General features: G+C 52.5%; 2 protein-coding genes across 6 annotated transcripts in view; one reads left to right on the top strand and one right to left on the bottom strand.

The window, feature by feature from the left end:
* Positions 1-6,713, top strand: part of BRI3 (brain protein I3) — a gene marked incomplete at its 5' end in the record, with an annotated part of 7,489 nt that extends 776 nt beyond the window's left edge. The window contains 2 exons of the mRNA XM_014550323.1: positions 460-562; positions 6,298-6,713. Coding sequence (XP_014405809.1) covers positions 460-562; positions 6,298-6,430 — 236 coding nt within the window. The remainder of the gene's footprint in view (positions 1-459; positions 563-6,297) is intronic.
* Positions 6,714-6,859: 146 nt separating this feature from the next.
* Positions 6,860-22,285, bottom strand: part of BAIAP2L1 (BAI1-associated protein 2-like 1) — a 76,010-nt gene continuing 60,584 nt past the window's right edge. For all 5 annotated transcript variants that reach the window (XM_014550345.1, XM_014550347.1, XM_005879406.2 and 2 more), the window contains 5 exons: positions 21,738-21,939; positions 21,021-21,098; positions 19,848-20,034; positions 9,308-9,345; positions 6,860-8,562 (listed from right to left, as the gene is read on the bottom strand). In XM_014550345.1, the coding sequence (XP_014405831.1) occupies positions 8,487-8,562; positions 9,308-9,345; positions 19,848-20,034; positions 21,021-21,098; positions 21,738-21,939 (581 nt within the window). In that variant the 3' untranslated portion in view covers positions 6,860-8,486. The remainder of the gene's footprint in view (positions 8,563-9,307; positions 9,346-19,847; positions 20,035-21,020; positions 21,099-21,737; positions 21,940-22,285) is intronic.

Genomic DNA, 22,285 nt, shown 5'->3' with positions numbered 1-22,285 from the left:
GGGCGGGGCGCCCCGGGAGCAAACTTGAGACCGAGTCCTCCCGCGACCTTTAACCCCCCAAACCAACTTTCCTCCGGGCGCTGCCAGGGACCGGCGCGCAGTTTCGGGAACGCGGGGCCCTCGTGTCAGGCAGCCCATGAGGAAGGGTTCGGGGGGATCTCCCGCACCAGGAAGCTGCTGTGGGGCCCTGGCGTCTGGGCGCTGCCCGAGCGCCCTCAGCACACCTGGGGGGTTGCGCGCCCGAGGCCCGCCCTTCTCAGGAAGGAAGCATCACAACCCAGTTTCAAATTAACTTTATTAACGAGGCTCTGTCTGCACTTTAGCACCTAATAAAGCCCCTCGGAGGCACTTAGTGAAGGCAGCTGTTGTCTTGAGTTTGGAAAGGAGAGTGTTTGTGGCGGGGAGGAAGGGCAGGAGCAGTTCTCCCTGCCCTCTTCTGATGTGCCTTCCCGTCCACAGGGATACCCACCCACCACCCCAGGGTCTACAACATCCACAGTCGAAATGTCACCCGCTACCCTGCCAATTCCATCGTTGTCGTTGGCGGCTGCCCAGTCTGCAGGTATGTCACAGGTCGGGGGCTGGCCCCCAGAAGCCTCGGGACACACATAGCCAGAACCTCAGAAAGGCAGGCTGGTTGAGGTGGGTCGGTCTGGATTTGGGACAAGCTGTGGTGGGCAAGCATGGGCTCAGTTATCCTGGGTGGAACCTGTTTCGTAGGGCAACTGGGGTGGGTTCTGTTTCTTGGAGAGTTGAGCCCTAAGTGAATGGGATGCAGAAATATTAACAGTTGGACTGACAGTCTCACATCCCTGGTTCTCCTGAAGGTGGTGGAAGACTTCCTTTTCAGGGAAGGGGCTGTTTGAAGTGTGTGGACAGGGGGGCCCTGACTCAGATGGTCCATGTGTTCAGGAAGCTGGAGGTCCTAGAAGCCAGGAGAGCTACAGCTGTGAGCCGGTTAGTGGAAACCCATGGTTCTCCCAGCAGGAGCAATTTTTCGTATCCTTGAACTGGAGCCTCCACAAGTCTTCTAATGACTGTTTGTTTATGTGGCCCCAGATGCTTGTTCTGTGTGGGTCCTCAGGATTCAAATTCAGATCAAGACTTGGTCCCTGCCCTTGGTGGATTCAAGTGCTTGGACAGTTTAGAAAACACGGACTTGGCACGGACCATTTTTCCTGTCTGGGAGGAGGAAGTTCAAATTTCTGAGATGGGATTGAGAAACCCTGGTTTACACTTACACTTAATTTCAAAAGTGCATCTAGAAGGCCCAGAGTGGAGTCAAAGGGAAGTTAATGAGTTCAGAGTCACAGGGGGCAGCTAGGGCTCAGGAAGAGGGAGGGCATGACAGAGATGGGGGCAAAAGACTGGCCGACCAGAGCCAACCATGTGCCTAAAAAGGAGGCTGTGGGCAGGGGAGAGCCCCTGGAGCTGTGTGCCAGGATACCCCATTTGCAAACCCCGAAAGGATGCCTCTTCTGACACAGCTGGTGAAAGTTAGGCCTTTGGAAAATGTGAAGGGGGAAGGAGAAGAGGGCAGACAAGGGCCTCCTCCTGAGGGCCCCTCTCTCCGTGCGGCACTCTAGGGGGCGTCAGAGCTGTTGGGGTTTGTGGAGTGTCAGGCTGGCAAATTCAAGGAGGACCAGGAAGGCGCCTGCAGCAGAGGAATCTGGCTGGGATTTCAGTGTCTCCCTGCCATGTCTGCCACTTCCTAGGAGTGCCCAGCCTGCCAAAGGAGCTGGGTTCAGATCCTGGCCCTGGCAGCTACCCCCTGGGCCTATTTCCCCATCTGCAAAGTGGGGATATCTAATGGGATGGTCTGTGAGGCTCTTGTAGGCCCAAGTCCCTGAGTTCAGAGGAGTGGACACCAGCACCAAGGCCCCTGTGGCCAGTGGAGGCTGGGAGCCAAGGCTGAGATGTCTCCAGGGCTGTGAAGCTTCCGGCCACTGGCTGGGCTGCTGCCAGGTGGGGAGCATTTCCCAATACCCACCATTCCCTAGATTGGGAGCTTTGTCATTTCGGAGGCCTGTGGCTTCTGCCCCATGGTCCCCAGTCATTTGGAATCTGGACTAAGGTTGGGCTGTGTTCTCTGCTCTCTTGGGAGAGTCTTCCATGGGGCTGAGGGCAGGGGCGCCTGCATTTGGAGCCAGGCTTCTTCCTTGGGATCACTGTCTTCCCGCCTCTGGGTGGTGGGTGGCAGGCAGTGAGGAGGAATGGGTGCTCTGAGAACAAGTTTGGGGGATCGAGTTGGGACCAAACACTGACTCCCCCCAAGGCATGTCCTCCTGTGGGCCCTCCTGTCTGTGGGGTGAGAAGAACAGATGCCAGCAGTAAGGGTTCTTCCCTGAACTTGGGTTCCTCACATGAGAGTGTCCCTGCCCTTCCTGCTAGAGAGGGGGAGGCCCCTTAGTCCTCTGCCTTTGCAGTGGTGTGTGGTGTGGGCGTGGCTGGCCAGTGGACTGAGGCTGGGCAAGAGAGCTGGGCAGCACTAAGGAGGGAGAGGCCCGGGCACTTTGTGGGGAAGCGCCACTGTGGTTTGGGGGGTGGGTGTAGGGGCCCTGGGGCGGGTCCTCTCTGGGGAGAGGAGAGGTTTCCCCTGGGCGCAGTCCAGTGCAGCCACCGTGTGTCTGGAGTCATGGGGTTGGGAGACAGGCCACTTCTCAGTGACCGCACTGCTGCCTCCCTTTCTGTCCAGCCCGCCAAGCTCCGTCCCTGTCCCTCCCTGGCAGCTTGGCAGGAATTCGCTGAAGTCACACGGCTGCGATTCCCTCTGAGTGAGGTCTGGTGTAAGAGGTCTGTCACTTGTCATTTTGTCATCGTCCAGCCTTCCCTTAAGCAGCCTGACTCCACCCTCCCTTTTTAGCCGACTGCATGAGTATTTCTTTTGACTTCAGCACATACTCCTCATTTCACCCCTGCTGTGGCCTCTGAACTAGTCTTCCCGTGGGGATACAGCTGCCCCTCGATGCAGGACGAGGCGGCAGCATGTGGTCTGGGATCTGGGCCTGGCTGAGTTCACCTTGGCTGTGGTGGGGGAGCCTGTTGAGAAGGCCATGAGCAGCAGGGGTCAAAGCCTGGAATGGGACGCAAGCGGTAGGCACAAGCAGTCGGCGCAGGGCCTGGCTGGCACTGGGCCCCCCACCGACACTGGATAGGTATCATTGGGTATTTAGCTTTGAGGGTGCCCAGAGGGGTAGGAGGAAATCCAGGAACAAGTGGGGTCATGGAAGCCAAGACAGGCTCAAGGAATAGTGTCAGTCCAGGATGTGGCATGGGTGGTCAGCATGGGCACTACTGGTGACCCTGGGAGAGTTCTGGGAGGTAGAGGCAGGGCTTGAGTGTGTGACACGGCACGGGGTGACAAGGTGGAGTGTGGGCAGCTCGTGAGAGGAGGGGGCCTGTGACAGAACCTTGAGGAGGTGACTGTGCCTGGACATCCTCGGGTTGCGGGTTGGGGATGGTGGAAGACTCCCAGGCCCCTGTTCTGGCCTACACTTTGCTCAGAGGCCTGGTCATCAGGCTTGTGCACAACTGCCCTGGAGTGGCCGGTAGCTCTGTGCCCCTGAGAGGCAGATGTGCCTCCTACTGCTGAGCGTAGAGATGGGACCTGGTCTCTGAAGGGAGCTGACTGGGTGCTTTGGGGCATCTGCCCCCTACCCCCCAGGCTCCAGGCCTTGGATGACCTGGAGGAAGTCCTCCCTGAGGCTGTCCTGTGAGGGCTGGTTGGGGGTTGCTCCCAGGGCTGGATGCTCTCTTGAGCCACCCTGTGCTATGCAGTCAGTGAGGGGGGATGAGGAGGAAGGGCTGCCGGAGTCGGGGCACTAACTGCCCAGGGCACGGAAGTGGGGAGGCCCTGGATGGTGGAGCTGGTTTGGTGCCAGAGCTCCGAGTGGTCCGAGGCCCGAAGGCCACCTCTGCTGCCCTGGAAGTGGCTTGATTAGCACCAGTAGTTGTAGGAACTGTTGGCCATGACTGTGGACAGAGCAGGTATGTTCCCAGCCTGGGGCAGCCTATACATCCACCTACGTTAGGGAAACAGCTGGTGGCCCAGGGCCTTCCTGAAGCCCCCACTCCCTACTTTGGCAGCAGGGCCTCAGGTGCTCTTCAGCTGGATCTTACGCCACCTGTCCTGACGTCCTGACGTGCTCTGAGAGGGCCCTGAACAGCCCCGGGGAGGGCTGAGGACTGACCTTTGTAGCACTGAGAATGCAAGAAGTGGTGCCTGCCACACACATTTGGGCCTGCTGGTCGCTGTCCCTTAGACCTGGCCTTGCCTGTGCTCTAGTCCAGCTGGTCAGCACACACAGAAAGGGTGGCACCCATGAGTCTGGGAAACTGAGTGAAACGAAGATAAATGGGTCTCTTTCCTGTGGGAATTCAGATCCTTTTCTAACTAATGCACGTTGTGACTCCAGGTAGGGAAAATGGGCAGTTTGACCAAACACGCCACCACCACCCCCCCCTTCCTTTTCTGTAGAGCTTACGGGGGAACTAGTGTTTCAGGATGAGTGCATTTGGGAAATACTTCTAGAATGTAGTGTCCCTTGTAGATGTTTTAGGCCCTTCCCTCCTGAGTGGGTGGGAGGGAGGGAGGGGGACATTGAGTGTGACTTTTTCTTTAAGCTGTTGAAAACCAGACTTCCTCTTAGTCTGGTATATATTTTCATGACTCCTAATGGAGCAGGGAGCCTGCTCTGCTGGGCTGGTGGGGGCGGGGGTGCTGCTGCATGGTCCTCCTGCAGCTGTGATGGGTAGCAGCCGTCACATGGGCTCGTGACTTCCTGAGAAGGGGCTGCAGCAGTAGCAGCAACTCTGGCATTTTGAGGAGGAAGCCCTCTGTTTTGGCGCATTTCACTTTGACACTTCTTTACTCTTCTATTAAGCTGAACCTCCCTCCTCCTTCATGCAAAAGGTGGCAAAATAAGGAGCGGAATGTGTGGGCATAGGGATCCTCAGCAATAGTTGCTGACAATGGGGCTAGAAGTGGATGGACAGTGGCTTCAGAAAGACCAGGAAGCTGGGATGGACATGCAGCCGCATGGGAGAATGGGTGCAAAGGCATCAAAGCAGTGGGAGGAGGGTCAGGCCCTCTCCGCCTGCAGTTGCCCTCAGCTCACAGCAAGGTGGTCAGGGCTGCAGGCACCCCGGCCTCCAGGGAGCAGCTGGTCCCTGTTGGCTTTCTCTGGCTCCCAGGTCTGTCTGGTGGGAGTGAAACATTTCTCATTTGGGCTGAGCTGGCTATTGTAGTTCTCATTTTAATTTCAACTGTGTCCAGAACTTTCCAGAAGTAGCCTAAGGACTAAAGGTGGAGCTGAACACACAGCTCTTGCTTCCCACTTTGGGGGCCTTTGAAAAGGACCCTTTAATCTGGGTGGTGAGTCCAGGTCTCTGACCTGTACTCACTGGCACCTGATCTCGGTGATGTCCCCAGGTGTCTTAGGTATTATAGATTGTGCACTAAAAGGTAAATGTGACTTTTTCCCCCTCTAGCTTTGAGATGGAATTTCTCAAGTGACCTTTCAGACATTGTGTGAACATGGCTGATTTCAGTCTTTCACTAAAAATCTGCTGCCTGTCCTCCCCCCGAAAATAGAAAAATCAAACAAAATTCTGAACTCTATCCCTATTTGTGGCATTTCCCTCTAGGGCAGCGGTTCTCAACCTGTGGGTCGCGACCCCTTTGGGGGTCAAACGACCCTTTCACAGGGGTCACCTAAGACCATCAGAAAACACATATAATTACATATTTATTTTGTGATTAATCACTATTCTTTAATTATGTTCAATTTGTAACAATGAAATTGGGGGTCACCGCAACATGAGGAACTGTATTAAAGGGTCACGGCATTAGGAAGGTTGAGAACCACTGCTCTAGGGAATAGAAAACAAACTTTTCAATACTGGGAAAAAGTACTCAAATGATTGGGTTTTCTTGGTCTTGTGTTTTCAGAGATGTAAGAAATTTTATAGAAACTAGCATTTGTTTCTTGTTCTTCTGTAAAAGGAAATATGGCAGATTACATGGCAACTGAACGTTGCCTTTATAAGTAAGCGATGATAGCTTTCAAGTCATTTCCCTTCTTCACATGGTCTGGGTAGTGGCTGACAGCAGCAGTTTGCCTTCCCTCCGAACATGGCAGACATGTTGGCGGATCTCCAGGCCGATATGGCTGGTTGCTGAAGGCAGGTGAAGACTGCCTTTGCAGACCCTGTCACTGACATGCCAAAGGTCTGGTGGAACATCAGGCTGAGGGCCCTAACTCGAGCCCCCCTCCCCCCTTCTCTCTCTCTCCACAGAGTCGGGGTTCTGGAGGACTCCTTCACCTTCCTGGGCATCTTATTGGCCATCGTCTTTTTCCCCTTTGGGTTCATCTGCTGTTTTGCCTTGAGGAAGCGAAGATGTCCCAACTGTGGAGCAAACTTTACCTAAAGGGAACAGCACACCTGGCTTTCCTTCATCCAGCTGTCTTTTTCTAATGTATATGTCGTGTACAGTAGCTTTATTTGATTAAGCTTCAGGACTGTTTTGTAAGGGAGGTGGGATAGATTTGGCATGTGCGAGCTGGGTTCAGGGCACAGGTCACGGAGTGTGGACACGCGGCAACACTGCTCCCAGGGTTAACGACAATTCAGAAAAGCACTTTTATTTTTTGCAGTCTTCAATTTGAGAAGGTGAGAAATTGTTTTAAATAAATGAGATTCATACCATTGTTTACCTGGTTCTGCTTATTCAGTGTTTGCTTTTGTTTGGAAAACTTCAAACATGAAATAGAGACTAGAATTACGTAGCCACCACCCAGCTTCAACACTGTTCAATCCTGTTATTTTTCTTGATAGGCATTTACAGCTCAAGAAAATGTTCTTGTTTTCACGTTTTTATTTTATAATGAAACAGAATACCTTGACATTTCCAGAGCATGCCCCTCAGTGCCAAGGACAAGGCAAGCCCTCCCATCCTGTGTGAGGCAGGTGACACTGTCGTCCACTCTATGAAGGTGGATACGGGCCGGGTGAGTCCAGCAGGCCTGCAAATTGCACCTGGTAACCCCAGGCCTATGTATCGCTGAAACAAAGCCAGAGGACCCCAGAGTGGAGGGTGATGCCCCCACTCCTTCTCACATCTCTAAAAATAATGGGCTTCTGTGGACCCTACTCTTACCTAAGTGGCGAGAGGAGAGTGGGCCACTTCACTGACTGGTTTCTTGGCTGGCGCGTCTTCTTTCAGGACAGGTGCTGCTTGACACCTGCACTTCACCTGACTCAGTCCTGGGGAGCCCTCACGTTCCCGTGTCATTAGCTCCCCACTGGCTGACCGAGGAGGAGGAGGATAGGACTATGAACCTGAAGTGTCACGCACTCACACTGGTTTTACCTGCAGTTGACTTTGGCCAATTTCAAGCTTATAGAAAAACGATAATATTTATGGTAAGATCAAAGGAGCTGTATGAGCAACAAGCCCCCCTTCCCTGCCCACACAGTGAATGCCCTGGGTGTGACATTTAACCACGATTCTCCACTCCTCCAACATAGGGCCTAATCCCTGACAGCCAGCGACGAACTCCCTCCCGGAGCAGCCCAGATTCCTAGTGCATGACAGTGGGTCTCAGCTAGAGGGCAGCTCCTCCCAGCCCCCACTCCCAGAGGTCCTCCTGGCTCTGTGAGCACTGTTTGTGCATCAGTACCTGATGGGAAAGTGTCAGAGGAAATTAGTGACAGAAGCGCTTTGGTCAACTAGCTTATTAGCAAGAGTCCCCTGGTTGGTGCATATGGTCCCCTCTGGCCAGGCCCACATGCAGCCTGGCCTGGTGGGTTTTCATTGGTGCCTCAGAGCCCAAATCCAGAAGTTCTGGAGCATTCAAGTACTAAGTACCATGGCTGTGATGGGGACAGGCAAAACACCTCAGCACTCTACAGCTGGGCCTAATCACGGGAAGGTTGGGGTTTCTCCATCTTGGGTAGCTCTGCATTTGACTAAACAAAAATTTAAAAATTTTAAGTTAAAAGTTAAAATTTATATAATATTTTCATAATTTATATTGCTTAAGATTCTCCTTTGAGTAAACATTACAATGCTACGTAAGAGCAGGTACTTTATAAAATACAAATGTGGTCTCAGCTGCATGCAGGTACAGAAAGCCAGTCCTGAAAGCACAGACTATCCCTTATTCTGGCTATTTCAAAAATAATCATAGAATATTTAAAAAATGATACAGTAAGGATTAGAACCAAATTTACTGCTCTTTGAACAAAATAGGAAGAAAATACTTTCAGTGATTGAGTTGGTCACTCAACTAATTTATCTTCTTTAAGACAGAAATGTGCAAACCCAACTGTGAAATTGAGAAAATGCATTGATTTGCTAAAGTAGAATACGTTTAAAATCAGGCACCCTCTGGTGAAGCATCATGACAGTACAGGACGCACCACACCTATGACTTCACATGTGAGAACATAAGAAGATCCAGGAGAAGTCTTTGGCCATCTTTTCATCGAATGATTGGTGCTGACCGATCGTTTGTCACTGTTGGTCGGAGTTTCACAGTAGCGAAGGGGTTTTCTCCACTGTGGGGGAAGGAAAAAACGTGCAGAAATACCTCAAGATGGGAATTTTATTTTTTTGGTTAATGCTCACCTGATGATCCCCCCCCAGTTGATTTTTAGAGAGAGTGGGAGAGAAATATCGATATGAGAGAGAGACATTGATTAGTTGCCTCTGCACACACCCCCAAACAGGCCAGGATTGAGCCTGCAACCCAGGTATGTGCCCTTAACCAGAAATTGAACCCGAGACCCTTCAGTGCAGCGGCCGATGCTGTAAGCACTCGGCAACACCGGGCAGGGAACATGGTTTTAAATGAACTAAATACAAATGGTTGCTCTGCTCCGTAAAGTTATATGCCGGATGGAAATCCCGGGCAGCATTTTTCTGATATGAAAAGTTTACTGTGGCAGCTCCCCAGTCCACCTCTTCCAGAACTACCTGGAGTTACAGGAGAGCCCAGCGCTCTGCAGTCCTCTGGAAGGGGGTCGGGTGGGACAGCCACCTAAGACTAGGCCTGGATTACTGTGTTGCCAAGCACAGCAGGTCATCAGGAGACCACCCTTCTGAATCTGGGCAGATGCCTCCCAGGACTGTGATGAGAGCAAGGTGGCTGCATTCTCTTGACCCCACAGGCCTGAGGCTGTTTTCAGGATCGGGCCTCCTGGGCTGTGCACAGGGCAAGGCCCTCTCGGGGACACTACAGGCCACTCGCCAACAGGGAAGGCAGCGTGCCGCTCAGAAGGGCTTTTGGAGGAGTTCACGTACCTGAGGAAAGGAAGCTTGGCAGTCCCGTTTGTGTTATTCTGTGGGAAGATAGAGAAGTTTATGGAAGGCTCATGAAATGAGACATTTTAAACAAGACCTGAAGGTAAAGGCATCTAAAACACAAGTGACTGTTGAAAGCTACGAATATTTAAAGGTGCCCTGGAGTCTCAATTCATTTGGGACTGTCTAGCTATGTAAATTCACTTCAAAGAATAACAGGAAGAACAGAACATTTTAAAAGATAGTGAGGGACCTGCACTGTGTTGGGCCATCTCACACTCAGGGAGAATAGGCCTGTGGCTCCTTGCCCACAGCCTGTTTCAGGTGCAAAACTTGTGAGTGCAGGTGGCTTTTGGGGAGCCCAGTCCTGAATGAAGCCACGGGAAAACTGCGTGAAAATGAAATGGGTTTTGGTGCCCACAGACTGGTGCCCAGTGCTCCCCAGAGATCTTGCAGGAAGTTGCACAAAGGGAAGAGAAGAGAAGGACGTGTAAACACTGTTTTTGTCTTCAGGAACCACCAGAGCCTGCAGGTCCCAGGGACTTGGGGGTCTCCCAGTGGGGCCAGGGGCCTCCTTTCCTTCCTTCCCTAAAGCTTACAGGCTAAGAATCCGCTTTGAACCTGCTCCGCCTGTTCTAGGAAAGCACTGCTCTGAGCGCCTGTTACTCAGACGCCGCCCAGGAGAGGGCAGTGTGCCACTGTCTGACGGGCTGGCAGACCAGACCTGACTGAAAGCTCCCAGGCTCCCCGTGGTCAGGGCACAGGCCTCTGAACACTGACTACAGCTCCTCGCACGTCACGTCCCGCTGCCCGCCAGCTGGGGTTTGAAGGTCGTGCCTTGCCCAAGCCCACACCAGGGCTCCTTGGGAGGCCTCTACTGGGTTTTGGACCTACTGACTCTCAAGGCAGAGGGTGAGGGACACGGGTTCAGACCTGTGCCTGCTGTCTCTGGGCCTCTGAGGACCCACATCTTGACCTTGAACCTCGGGACCAGCCAGCTCATCCTGATGGCGGCCCCAGCACCAGGAGGCAGAGTCCTGGCTCTCTTCTCACTGAAGCACATCCTAGCAGGGCTTACATGGGCTCTTCCCACAGGGCACGCAGGCCCCAGAGCAAGCACTCCTGGTGCCGCGCTCACATTCTGTGATTTAGAGATAAAAATACACCAGGACGCGTGTCGCGTGAGTGCTCCAACGCTGCCAAACAGGAAGCCCAGAACGGAGGTACAGGGTCCCACGTGAAAAGGTCCCTGGGGTCAGGAGGAAGGGCAGCCGAGTCCTCTTGGCCTGGGAAGTGCACTTCCTGCTTAACCAGAATCCCCAGGCTCGGCCTCCAGGTGACACACGAAACCACAGCCTCCTGCCTTTCCTCAGGGTGGGACAGTGTCGCTCTCCCTTGGGTATCATGTCTGAGGAGGGTTCTGCCCTGAACCGGAAACACCCCACCTGGGAGCAGCCCAAGGGTCCTCAAGGCAAACCCTCAGGGCTTGTTCAGAGGGCCTCCGCCCCGGGAGCTTCCGACGAGTTCAGCGCCTTGTGTCACCTGGTGCCACAACATCGGAGAGAAACAAAAGTGGAAGAAAAGTAGCACAGTCCATCCTGGGAAGAAAGGTGACAACTTGTGCTAAGGAGGAGGGCACGATGACCTAAGACAACAGCTGGAAACCATTGAGCGCCGGGTCATGGTCTGGTTCTGGTGCTGCCTACACCTGCTGCTTTGTGAAGTCACTGTGCACTTTTCTTCATATGGTATTCCTCAATGTCTGCCATAAAGGTTTCCCCTTTAACATCTACCAAGTCTACACTGTCCCAGACCTGCCCCTCCCCCCTTCCCCCCTGCAGTGGAAAGGCACCTCCAGGCCGGCCATGGCACTGCCCTCACTCCTCCAGTGAGGAGAGCTCGCGCTAGATCCCGAGGGTCTGCAGAACCTCCCCACCTCACCTGAGCACAACCCATCCCTCTTACTGGTTGACGCTGGAGCCCCAGAGGGATGTCTGTCCTGCCTGCTGCCCCAAAGCGCCCATCTGAGTGTGTCCCTCCACTGGCTCGCTGAGGCCGAGCAGTGGGGTTTGGGGTCTCCTGGCCTCTGCACCCCCCGCCCCGCCCCCGTGTCACCAGGCAAATGCGCCTTGTCCTGAGCAACACCGAGGTCTCTGCAGGCCTCTCCTGGTGCCCCTGCCCTGGACCTGAGCGGTCCTGCATGGCGCCTGCAAGCCTAGGTGCTGCCTCCTTGTCCCTGTCCCCTCAGGACATGCACAGTGCGTGAGCTCAGACCAGCTCTGTGGACCTAAACCGTTCGAGGTCCCACAGTCAATGGGCAGAACTGCTCCTGTGCAGGGCGTGTCCTCTGAGGGGGTGGTGTGCGTCCTGTCTCATGCTTCCCCTCGGACTTCCAAAGCAAGGCTCTGCGCACCGGTCCCTCGGGCTGGGCCGGCTCCCCTGGCCTTGTAGGCGCAGCCTGTTGCGTGTTCTGTGTCCCCTCTTGGCAATCAGCATGGTGCTGGTCCAGAGTGCACTCGACAGGAGATTACCAAGGCACGAAACCAGATGCCGACAGGTCAGGCATGTCATGAGGGGGTGGAGTGGCTGCCCAGGGGACACAAGGACAGGCAAGGCCTTGTGACTGCACAGCAAGACAACCCCCACCAGCTGACCATGGCCAAGCAGGAATCGGCAGAGTGGGGCACATCCTGATTTCCCAAACCCAAGTCCACCTGGAGTGGGCACTTGCGGACTCACGTGGCATCCATTCCACCCAGATTTCTGCTGGAATGTCCCTCACAGGCCCACCTGCCTTGAAGGGGACCAGTTGGTCCAAGCTTACAAGTGATCCTGGTCAGCTCAGGCCACCAGCACAGCCCGTTTCCCAGATGGAAGGCAGAACTCCAGGCAAGGGATCTGTGGCCCCCCAGGCAGGGTGAGGCAGGCCCCACATGGTGGAAGGCAGGGCTGGTGGTGAGAGACGCCCTGAGGGCATCTTTGGAGCCTGCCCTCTCTGTCCTGCTCCCTGGCAACAGCCTCCCTTCATCTCTGAGGCCAGCGGGAGGTGAGCTGTCGCCTGCCACACCTGACCCTGTGTTAAATGTTACAGCACGTGCCAGTCCTCAGCTGTGGCCGGACTTACTTCCCAGTTCACAACCTCCAACCTAGTTCAACCCCTCTATTCCTAAACTGGGGACCCGGAAGCCTGGCCAGGGGAAAAGGCAACTACCTGGAGTCACAGGCTCTTTCTGAAACCAAGGTGCCCACTTCGTGGAGTGGAAGGTGGATGCAAACAAGGCGGCTGGCAGGGCCTGCACAGGCCCTTTTGGGTCAGCAAACGTGCGCTTTGAAGAGAAGGCAGGCCTAGTTGTTCAACAGCCTTTTAGAGTCTCGTTATCTGATTATTTAAAACGGCTGCCACTACAGTAGGGAACACACACTTGCTTCAGCCCCACAGCCACGCCCTTGCCCCTCAGCTCACAGGGCAGCCTCGCAGCTGTCTAGGTTCGTGGTGCAGGAACGTCCCACCCACGGTATCGGGTGTGCAGTGGACTTAGCCTAAATGTCCTGGTGTTTAAACAAAACTCGACAGTAACTGACAGTAATGATGGCTGCCTCTATAGAAACTACGTAGAGCAATGTTTTGCCTGCTCCCATGGACCCAGCCTTTGGCTGACAGAGAACATACTTTCCCCATCAGCAGCAGGTGGATACGCATCTGGTTTAGGAAAGATAAACAACCAGTCCAGTTGGGCGCAAGAAGTTTTCATACAAAATTCCAGGACCATGTCCCCGGGGCAGGGGTCAGCCATGGTATGTACTTCTCGAGCACCATGCTCTTAGGTTTTTAACTGGAACACGGTCTGTTCTGTGCGATCTGTGCCTGACTGCCCAGCATGGTGGCCACGAGCCATATATGACCAGATTAAAAGTGAACAAATTTAAAGTAGGAAATCCCGTTCCTTAGCTGCACCACCCATTCTCCGGGGCTCGGCTGCCCCGGGCTCTATGGCTACTCTTCTGGGCAGTGCAGTTCTGGAATGTTGTCTGCTCTGTAAGTCTCCAGTTTAATGTACTGAAGAAGCACTTCTCGTCTTTTCTGCTCTGACACACGGAAGATTGGAGCCTGTGCCTCCTGCTGTTGCCAAGAGGCTGTTAAAGCCAGGTGTTCCCACCTCTCCTGAGGTCACGAGGTCACGGTGGAGCAGAACCGGTTCTCTGCCTGCCCCCAGCTGAGTTCCTGGCACTCCCGCCTCCTGGGGGAGGCGGTCTAACTGGCTGAAGGGTATGGCAGAGGCAATGTGAGGGTGTGTGTTGGAGACAGAGTTTCGTTTTTACTCTTTTGCAGTTTGCACAGGATCATCGAGTATCACTTCAGAGACGCTAGTGACAGACACGTGAGCCAGTCCTTTAACTTCGCTGTGCACCTGTGACACGCCCTCTGCTTGCTTCTGGACCATTGCCCTCTCCATTCCAAGGTCAGACGCACTCGGTCTGACATTAGGAACAGTGACCGTCCTGGAATCACGGCCAGCAGTGCCTCAAGCCCTCCAGCTTTGGCTGACTTTCTCTAAAGTCGACTCCTCTTTTCTTGTGACTGCTGTTAAATGGAGTTTCCAACACCCCCCAGATCAGAAAAATAATACAGCAGCTTGTCAGCACCTCATAAACAGTACATGGTACTTGTCTCACCAACAGTGTTCTGATGGGAGACACTGGTCAGAACTGCGATTCCCAATCTGCTCTGGGACCTCAGAAAGCTGCTCTCACCTTTCTGGGCCTTAACAAGGCCCCCAATGCCTCCTGGGACGTTAGAAAGTGGGCCCACGCCCAGGGGGCACTGAGGGCAGGAGGGGTGTGGAGGCGCCATCCACAGGCCAGCAGCTCGCCGGGGCCAGGGCAGTGCTAGGATCCCACCGTGTGTGGACGCTGGGGAGAAACATCTACTCTATCTAAACATACTTACCTATGTCCATCTCACAGGAAACAGAATGAAACGTTAACAGTAGTTATCTGATTATAGATAACTAAAATTTTCTTTTCAATACTTAGTGTATGTTTCCCAAAATTTCTACCCAAACAGAAATTCTCTGGGTTATTTTTATAAGCAGAAAAAGTGTTACTTTCAAAAGTATTTTAAATATGGTATAATGATTAAACATTTTAATTTTTACAAAGTTGGACTTGGCTCTTCAGCCACAACCTGCAGCTGTGACTGCCAGGCAGGTGTAAAAAATATTCAAACATAGGTTTGCTGACTTAGAGTAGCAGGGGATGGATAAAGGTTAACGCAGGAGTTCATCCTTATCTGTCTCAAGAGTGGCATCATCCATCCGTTTATCTGTAGTAGACTTTTTTTACACAGAACTGCACCATAAAGCCATTTCTTTCTATGTTTAACAGTCTGACAAATCATAAACTATATAAATACCCCCATGAAAGATAACTTTCAATCTGTTTAGCAAATGTGGGAAGAGGGTCTCTAAAATTGCAGGTACTTAAAAAAACCACAGATAGCTTTGTTTTTCCTGAATACAGTCATGCTTGCAGGGCCCTGATTATTTTTTAATTATTCAGAACCTTGGTCCAAAACAATTTTGTTTTCTAGTAGTTAAATGAGTACCTTAATTTCAGATAAGAACGTTTTTCCTTTATAATGTTAGCATGTTAAAGATCTGGAGCTCAAAATTACATGTTATTTTTTTAAAAAGCCTCCAAAATATGTAAACATGAGTAAATCAGACCTGCTCCCAGAGTTCCAACAAAACTGGTTTCTCTGTGTAGGCTACACGAGTTAGTCACTAGGCCTGTCAGTTCTCACCTGTCAATCCCCCTCCCATCTGCATGGAACCTCCTCTTCCCATGACCGCATGCCTCCGGCCCACCTCCGGCTCCAGCGCACACCCTCGGGTGGAGGGAGGACAGCGGCAGCCCACGCTCCCAGCTCAGCGCTCCACTCCTGGCCTGTCTATCCTACCGCTTCTCGGACCACCGCCCCAGACAGCACCCAGCCACCCAAGTTCCCAGAACGCACGCCTGCGGGCCTCGTGTTTGGTCAGAGCTCTTCCTTTGAATGTGGCTCAACCGCCTGCCCCCCAGATGCTGCCTTTGATGCTTCCCAGGAGTGGAGTCCTGCCACCTCCTGTCACCTCTTCACCCTGCACCTCTATACACACAATAAACACCTGTTCACTGGGCTCAACTGCTCGGCCTCACTCCTATTCATCTCCCCAGAGCCCAGCCCAGGGCCTGGACCACCCTAAGCCATCAGTGATGCCCAGTGGATGAGCTCCAGGGCAAAGGTCTCCGCACGTGACCCAGAGCCCTCCCTTCAGGGCGCCTTCCTTCACACACTGTCTTGATGTTTAGAAAGAAGTCTGGTTGGGCACAGTAGTCGGATGCTGTAGTAATTTTTGTTGCCTAAGTTGTAAATGTGACCTCACTGTCAGTATCGACTATACCGCCTTGCGTGATAAACTCGCTTTTTATGGAAGGTTTCCGTAATCATTAAGAGTCCAACAACATTCACTGTTCTAACAGCTGTAAAGTCAGTGACAACTGAGGTCGCCATTGGAACTCACACAAGCAGGGCTTTTCCATGAGATATCTGGGGCTTTTAAATGTTCTTTTTAAATGAAACCAAAGACTACAGGCTGTGAAATGAAAGACTGAAAAGGCTTCTAGCCTGCAAGACAGAGTCGGCCTGCCCGAGGGATCAGGGAGTGCTGGCCTCACAGCACCAGGTCGGGGCAGTGCTTCCTCTTCGATTCACGGGAAAGTGCAAAGGACCGCTGCTAGTTCTTCCTCAAATGTGGGGTGGACCTCACCGCCACGCCATCGGGTGTGGGGCTTTGGTGGGAGACTTCAGATTACTGATGGCGTGGAGATGGCGTGTGGAAGGGAGAGGCAGTTTCGGGAAACAGAAGGCTGGGAGCAGGCAGGGGGTGTGAACTGAGGACCCCTGCACGGGTCCAGGTGGGAAGGGCAGAGGCTTCCACGTGGAACTGACCCAGAGGAGGCTTGGTGAGCGCACAGCACCAGGTCGCCTCCGGAGCAGCCCCACCCGGTCCTCAGGAGGAAGCTGTGAGCCTCCAGCTCTGCAGCTCCAGGAGGGCGGGGACCCCAGGGTGGGCACTGTTCGCAGGCCTCAGCTTACTGGGCAGTCTCAGCCCTTCCAAGGCAGCATTCCTTATGGACAGTCTGTTCGGATGAGCCAACAAAAAGGTTTAAAAATAAAGTTAGACCTCATTTGAAGTCCAAATGCTAAATAATGAATGTTATCATTGACTCTATTGGTATTTAAAAATGTGATCTTTCAATTTATCTAATTCAGTGTAGTAAGAACTACATCAATGCTTTCTTCATCCACCTTTATCCACATGGTAAAAATGCTGAGAAGTAAAACATGCTATCATTTTCTAAAATTGGCAACTGTCTGCATTGGCTAAAATGCCAGTGTTTTTATTTGTAATTCCAGCAATATGATTTTGGGGCAAGATTCTTTTTACCTTAAAAGGCATCATACGAGCCCTAACCGGTTTGGCTCAGTGGATAGAGCGTCGGCCTGCGGACTGAAAGGTCCCAGGTTCGATTCCGGTCAAGGGCATGTACCTTGGTTGCAGGCACATTCCCAGTAGGGGGTGTGCAGAAGGCAGCTGATCGATGTTTCTAACTGTCTATCCCTCTTCCTTCCTCTCTGTAAAAAAAAAATCAATAAAATATATTTTTTAAAAAAAGGCATCATACGACCTTAATAAAGTAATGGAACAGGTGATCATCAATGGCTGCTAATGGCACAAGAAGAGGGACAATCGCACACATGTGCCTCCGGACGGACTAGCCATGGCCAATGAAATGGTCTAGCAAAACAAAACAGGCTAACAAAACAACAGCAGGCTCTGATCAAGGCTGGAAATACAGGAGGAAGGGGAATGTGGACAAGGACACGATGAGCTACAGTCTGGAAAACCCAGGTTGGGACAGACACCTGCAGGACTACAACTTGCTTCTACCCATAAGTTACAGGAACAACAGACGGGGGATTTGTAGATAGACAAACACTTGTCATGAGACTCAGCGACCAACCGTAATGTACGGAGCTGACCCAGATTCAGATTCAAACAAATATATTGTCAAATTTTTCATGAGACAATCAGAAACTGGAAGTGACTGGTTGATGATACTCGGGAAGTACTGTCAGTTTTTAAAGATATGACCATTGGTACTGTGGTCATATTTTTTTAAAAAGGACCTTTAAGATACTTATAGGTGAAATGATAGGGTGTTTGGCATTAGCTTCAAATTGATCTGGGAGTGAGTGGGGGAGAGCTGAATACAAGATAGGTAGATGGAGTGGCTACTGGAATTAGATTACTAGGTCACTGGGTTATTCTTTTCACTTTCATGTTGCTTGAATTTTCCTATAAGGAAGTTGAAAATCAAAGACAACCGGAAGGCGCTAGAGACCCACAGGTCACACTGGACCAACCTGGATCCTGAGTCTGGGACGTGCAGCTGTAAAAGTTTTTTTCTCTAAGCAAAAGGAACTTTTATATTTTTAGGAATGCCTTAAGGTCATTTCCAAATAGTTTGAATATTGTTTTAAAACATACTAGGGCCTTTAATAAAATAGCATTTGATATCTTTGCCCTTTCAAGCAATAGCTCCCTCCATGCCGACAGAATGGAATAGCTCCATTTTCAACAGCCACTTTTGAACAGTTTTTGGAGTTAGCTATTTGGGGTAATTTGGAAAGAAAAAGCTGCAAACAATATACAGTGCAGTGAGCTTATCAAAGAAGGGAAGCTAGAAAAGATGTAGTTGAATGAGCTTTCAAAGCCTTGCATTTCCTGGACCAGAACAGGGCACTGCAGCCTGGGAAAAGGCAGGCATGTTCCAGACATCTGAAGGCTCACACAAAACATGGCCATTTTTAGGAGGGATCCCAGTTCAGAGAGCCCACCTGTGCACCATTCACAGGTGAACAAGACCACCAGTAGTGGTGGTGATGGGGACTGACTGAGACCCCCTCTCCCCCGCCCCCGGCCATGAGCAGCAGGGAGATGGCTTCCACATGCATCACAGAAAGGACCACACGCTGACTGGAAGAGAACTAAAAAGCACCCACTGTGTGCATTACCAGCAGCACCTTGGGGGTGTTTCTAGGAGGAAGGCTGGGTGCCAGGCCACCTGCAACCTTGGGCACGCCTTCCCCGGGCTCCTTCCGCTTCTCTGGGCTTTAGCAGAGCAGCTGCATGTTGCTGGAGAAACAGCCACACCGACTGCTTTCAAGTTAAATCTTGACCCCAAATTGTCACTGAGCCTATGGCATTGGCCCTGCATGCCTACTGCTCTTCTAAAGCATGTTCCCGTTCTTAGTCTTCAGAACAGATTTTCTTTTTTCAAACTTGCCCACTCCGACCCGCAATGATGGTACTTCACTGAGCACACGTGGGCGCTCCCAGCTGCCCGCCCAGCTGCACCTTCCCAGCCACCTCCCGTTCTCCATCCCTCCTCCTCCTCCCCCTCTTCCTCCTCCTTCTCCTCCTCCTCCTCCTCCTCTGCTATATAATTTACACTGAAAAAAGTGAGGGGAACAAGAAACCCTGGAATCATCACCTTCCTTCTCTGCTGCTCGAAGATGCCGAGGATGTGCCCTCCTCAGGGTTTTAAACTTTCTACTCCTGCCTGGGAAGCTCCTCCTCTTGACCCCTGTATGGTGGGCTCCTTGCAATTCAGGTGTCGGCTTAGATGTCACCCCCTCAGAAGTCCTCTGCTATTGGTATTCACGTGCCACCCAGATCCCCCCTTCAGGACCAAGGGACAGATTCCAGGCTGCGGGGATGCTGCTGGCACATGGTCCTCTGTTCGTGACCTCCAGAGCCCACCCCGGCCTGTCACTCAGAAGACAGCTGTCTGCTGACTTTCTTACAAGTGGCTCAGCATTAAAGATAATGCACATACGATTTCTGCACAACACTTCCTGAAGACGTAGGGATTAGGTTGCCACTTTTAACCTTAAACCTTCCTTCAGAAAACAATGTGAAAATGGAAGAAAATGCAGAAAACAGTGATTAAGAGACTCAGGGACTGCAGCCATGACCAAAAGCAAGGAGAGACTAAAACCTGAGATAGTCTGGCAACCTAGGGACTTTGTGTGTAAATGGTCACTTACAGGTACATAAAAACGAAGGGACTGGAGTTAGCAGGTGGAAAGGCTATGTGACAGAGAAGGGGACCAAGAGGAGCGAGGAGAAGGTCCTGCCCCCACACCCCAGAGACTCGCCCCACACCCCAGAGACTGTCCCCCACACCTCAGATACCGTCCCCCATACCCCAGAGACTCGCCCCCACACCCTAGAGACTGTCCCCCACACCTCAGATACCGTCCCCCATACCCCAGAGACTCGCCCCCACACCCTAGAGACTGTCCCCCACACCTCAGATACCGTCCCCCACACCCCAGAGACTCGCCCCCACACCTCAGAGACTGTCCCCCACACCCGAGACTGCCACTTAGGATTTGGGTACACAGGACATTATACACAGCTCTACTCACGAGAGACGTGGTTTCTGGTCCGGACGCCGGGGCTTTAAAGGTGGACGTGGGCTTGGGAACATCTGCTCTCTTGTCTGCGGCCGCTCGCATGGACAAGCACTCCAGGTAATCGGGAGGGGGGATGGGGACGGCAGCACAGCTCTTCTCCGACAAGTCCACGGTGCTCATGCTCCTCACGGGCGCTGGGCTAATGGCCCGAGTTAGAGAACAAGTTAGAGAAGGTCCTGCCACCAGATCCCAGCACTCAAAATAGCCACGATCAGAACGACAACAGAATCATCATAAAGAAGGACTGGGTAGGAGGAGGTCTCTCTCTCTCTCTCTCTCTCTCTCTCTCTCTCTCTCTCTCTCTCACACACACACACACGCACACACAATATCGTAGATATTATCGGGATTGGAGTGCAGATTTAGGGGTTACTGGGATAGAGGTGCCAAAGGAAGCCCATCGGTGTAATAGGAACCATGGTAGTAGACACAGCACAGGAAGGAGAGAAGGAAACAGGACTGAGGACGGACCCCGAGGAACACCTATGTTTAAACAGGGGGCGGGGGAGTGGCCTGTGAGGAGAGGGAGGATGCCGGTGAGGTGCCAGGACAATAGAGGGCCAGGTCCAGAAACCCGGCAGGGAGCGTTACAGAGGTGTCCCCCAGTGTTGCAGGCTGCTCAGGAAGGTCAAGAGGGAAAGGTGACCCTAGTTGGTTTGGCTCAGTGGATAAGGCATCCGCCCTCAGACTGAAGGGTCCTGGGTTCGATTCCAGCTAAGGGCGCATACCTCAGTTGCAGGCCCTTGATCCCTGGCTCCTGGTCAGGGATTGTGTGGGAGGCAACCAATTGATGTTTCTCTTTGTCTCTCCCACTCCCTTTCACTCTCTACAAATCAATGGAAAAATACCCTTGGATGAGGATTAACAAAAAAAAGGAGGGAAAAGAGGGATGCAGCCAGTGTGGGTGGGACGTTGGGAGTGGCCCTAGAGGGCTGAGGGGTGGGCCTGGTCTGGGAAACTTCACGGCAGATAGTCAGTAAAGCCCGTGGACACAGAAACCACTAGGAAAGCGTGTGAGCAGCAGTCTCCTGCTCAGTCCCCACAAATCAGACAGAATTCTGATCTGCCTGGAAACAGCAGGTCGAGTTCCCTGTCACTGGGCCCTGTGAGCACAGCCGGTCCTACCTCGGCGCGGGCACACTCACTGCCTCCTGCGCGCTCTCTTCCAGCAGCCTCGTGTACGATGACGGGAACCAGCCCCTCCTGCTCGGGCGGAGGAGAGAAAGGCCTGGCTGTGGGTTGGCAGTGGACACGTGAACAATAAACACACTGACGACCTCTCACCCCATCACACAATGTGTGCTTCACATACAGCGTTCCTTTTATTTGGATTCCCTTTAATGCCCCCTGCCCCTTCCTGGTTTTGCTTAATAGATGAGTAATCTACACAGAAAACCATTTATGTGCTACGTCTCAAAGTACATCTGATATGCAGATTATCCTTGAGAAATCCAAAGTCACGTGTTTTGTTCTCAAAAAACAAGAGAATACTTAAAACCTATTTCAGAGGTGACGCATAGGATCTAATGCTCTATTCTTGTGTCAAACTGATCTATCCATGCACACATGCAGAAAACATGGGATAGAGGTGCCAAAGGAAGCCCATCAGAACAGCTCCAGTTAACTAAACCAGCGGTCGCCAACCGAGGACCACTGGTGGTCTGTGAGGTCCAAAAGGTTGGCGACCGCTGAACTAAACCACAACTACAGCTAAACTAGGACCATGACGCTCGCTAAAATGCTAGTATGTCCACAAGGACCATGTGCCGCTCACAGGAGAGATGGTAGTTCTCTGCAGCGCTGGGCTCTGGCTCCTGAGGGGACCACCCACCCGAGACTTACGCTTTGGAGGTGTCGTGCTCTCCGTAGAGCCAGCCGTCTCTCTCCTCAGCAACGAGCAGCGTGATGACGTCTCCCTGCGCGAAGCCAAGCTGGTTGGTGCCAGCCGTGTGCGGGAAGATGGTTTTCACTTTCTGCCTTTTCATCATGTTCAGTCCCGTTGCAACAGACACCGATCGCTGTAAACTGGGATCCTCCGAAGAAGCTGAAGACAACACAGTGGTGATGGCTTTTCCAAGAACGACAATCGGGCCACTTCCAGCACAAAGCCCAGGCCTGTTCTACTGCCACACCCTTACCGTTTCGGGAGGGACAGGGACTACAGGGGACTGCAAGGAGGCCCCTTCTGCAGACGGAGGGGATAAAGCAGGGCCTGCCAGGCTTCCCCGCACTCCTGCCTCAATCGGGGCGGCTCTCAGAGGCAGGCAAGCCGCCCACCACCAAACGATGCTTCCCTTCCCTGCTCTCAATACGAACCACAGGCCGAGGGAGGCCTCAACTCTAACCCAACTGCCCATGATCTGGGCCAAAGACTGGAAATGCTGCCGTGA

The sequence above is a fragment of the Myotis brandtii genome, unplaced genomic scaffold (assembly GCF_000412655.1).
Source record: "Myotis brandtii unplaced genomic scaffold, ASM41265v1 scaffold6, whole genome shotgun sequence".
NCBI lineage: Eukaryota > Metazoa > Chordata > Mammalia > Chiroptera > Vespertilionidae > Myotis > Myotis brandtii.
Note: the sequence above shows the minus strand (reverse complement) of the source record. Positions and strands in the feature narration are given on the sequence as shown.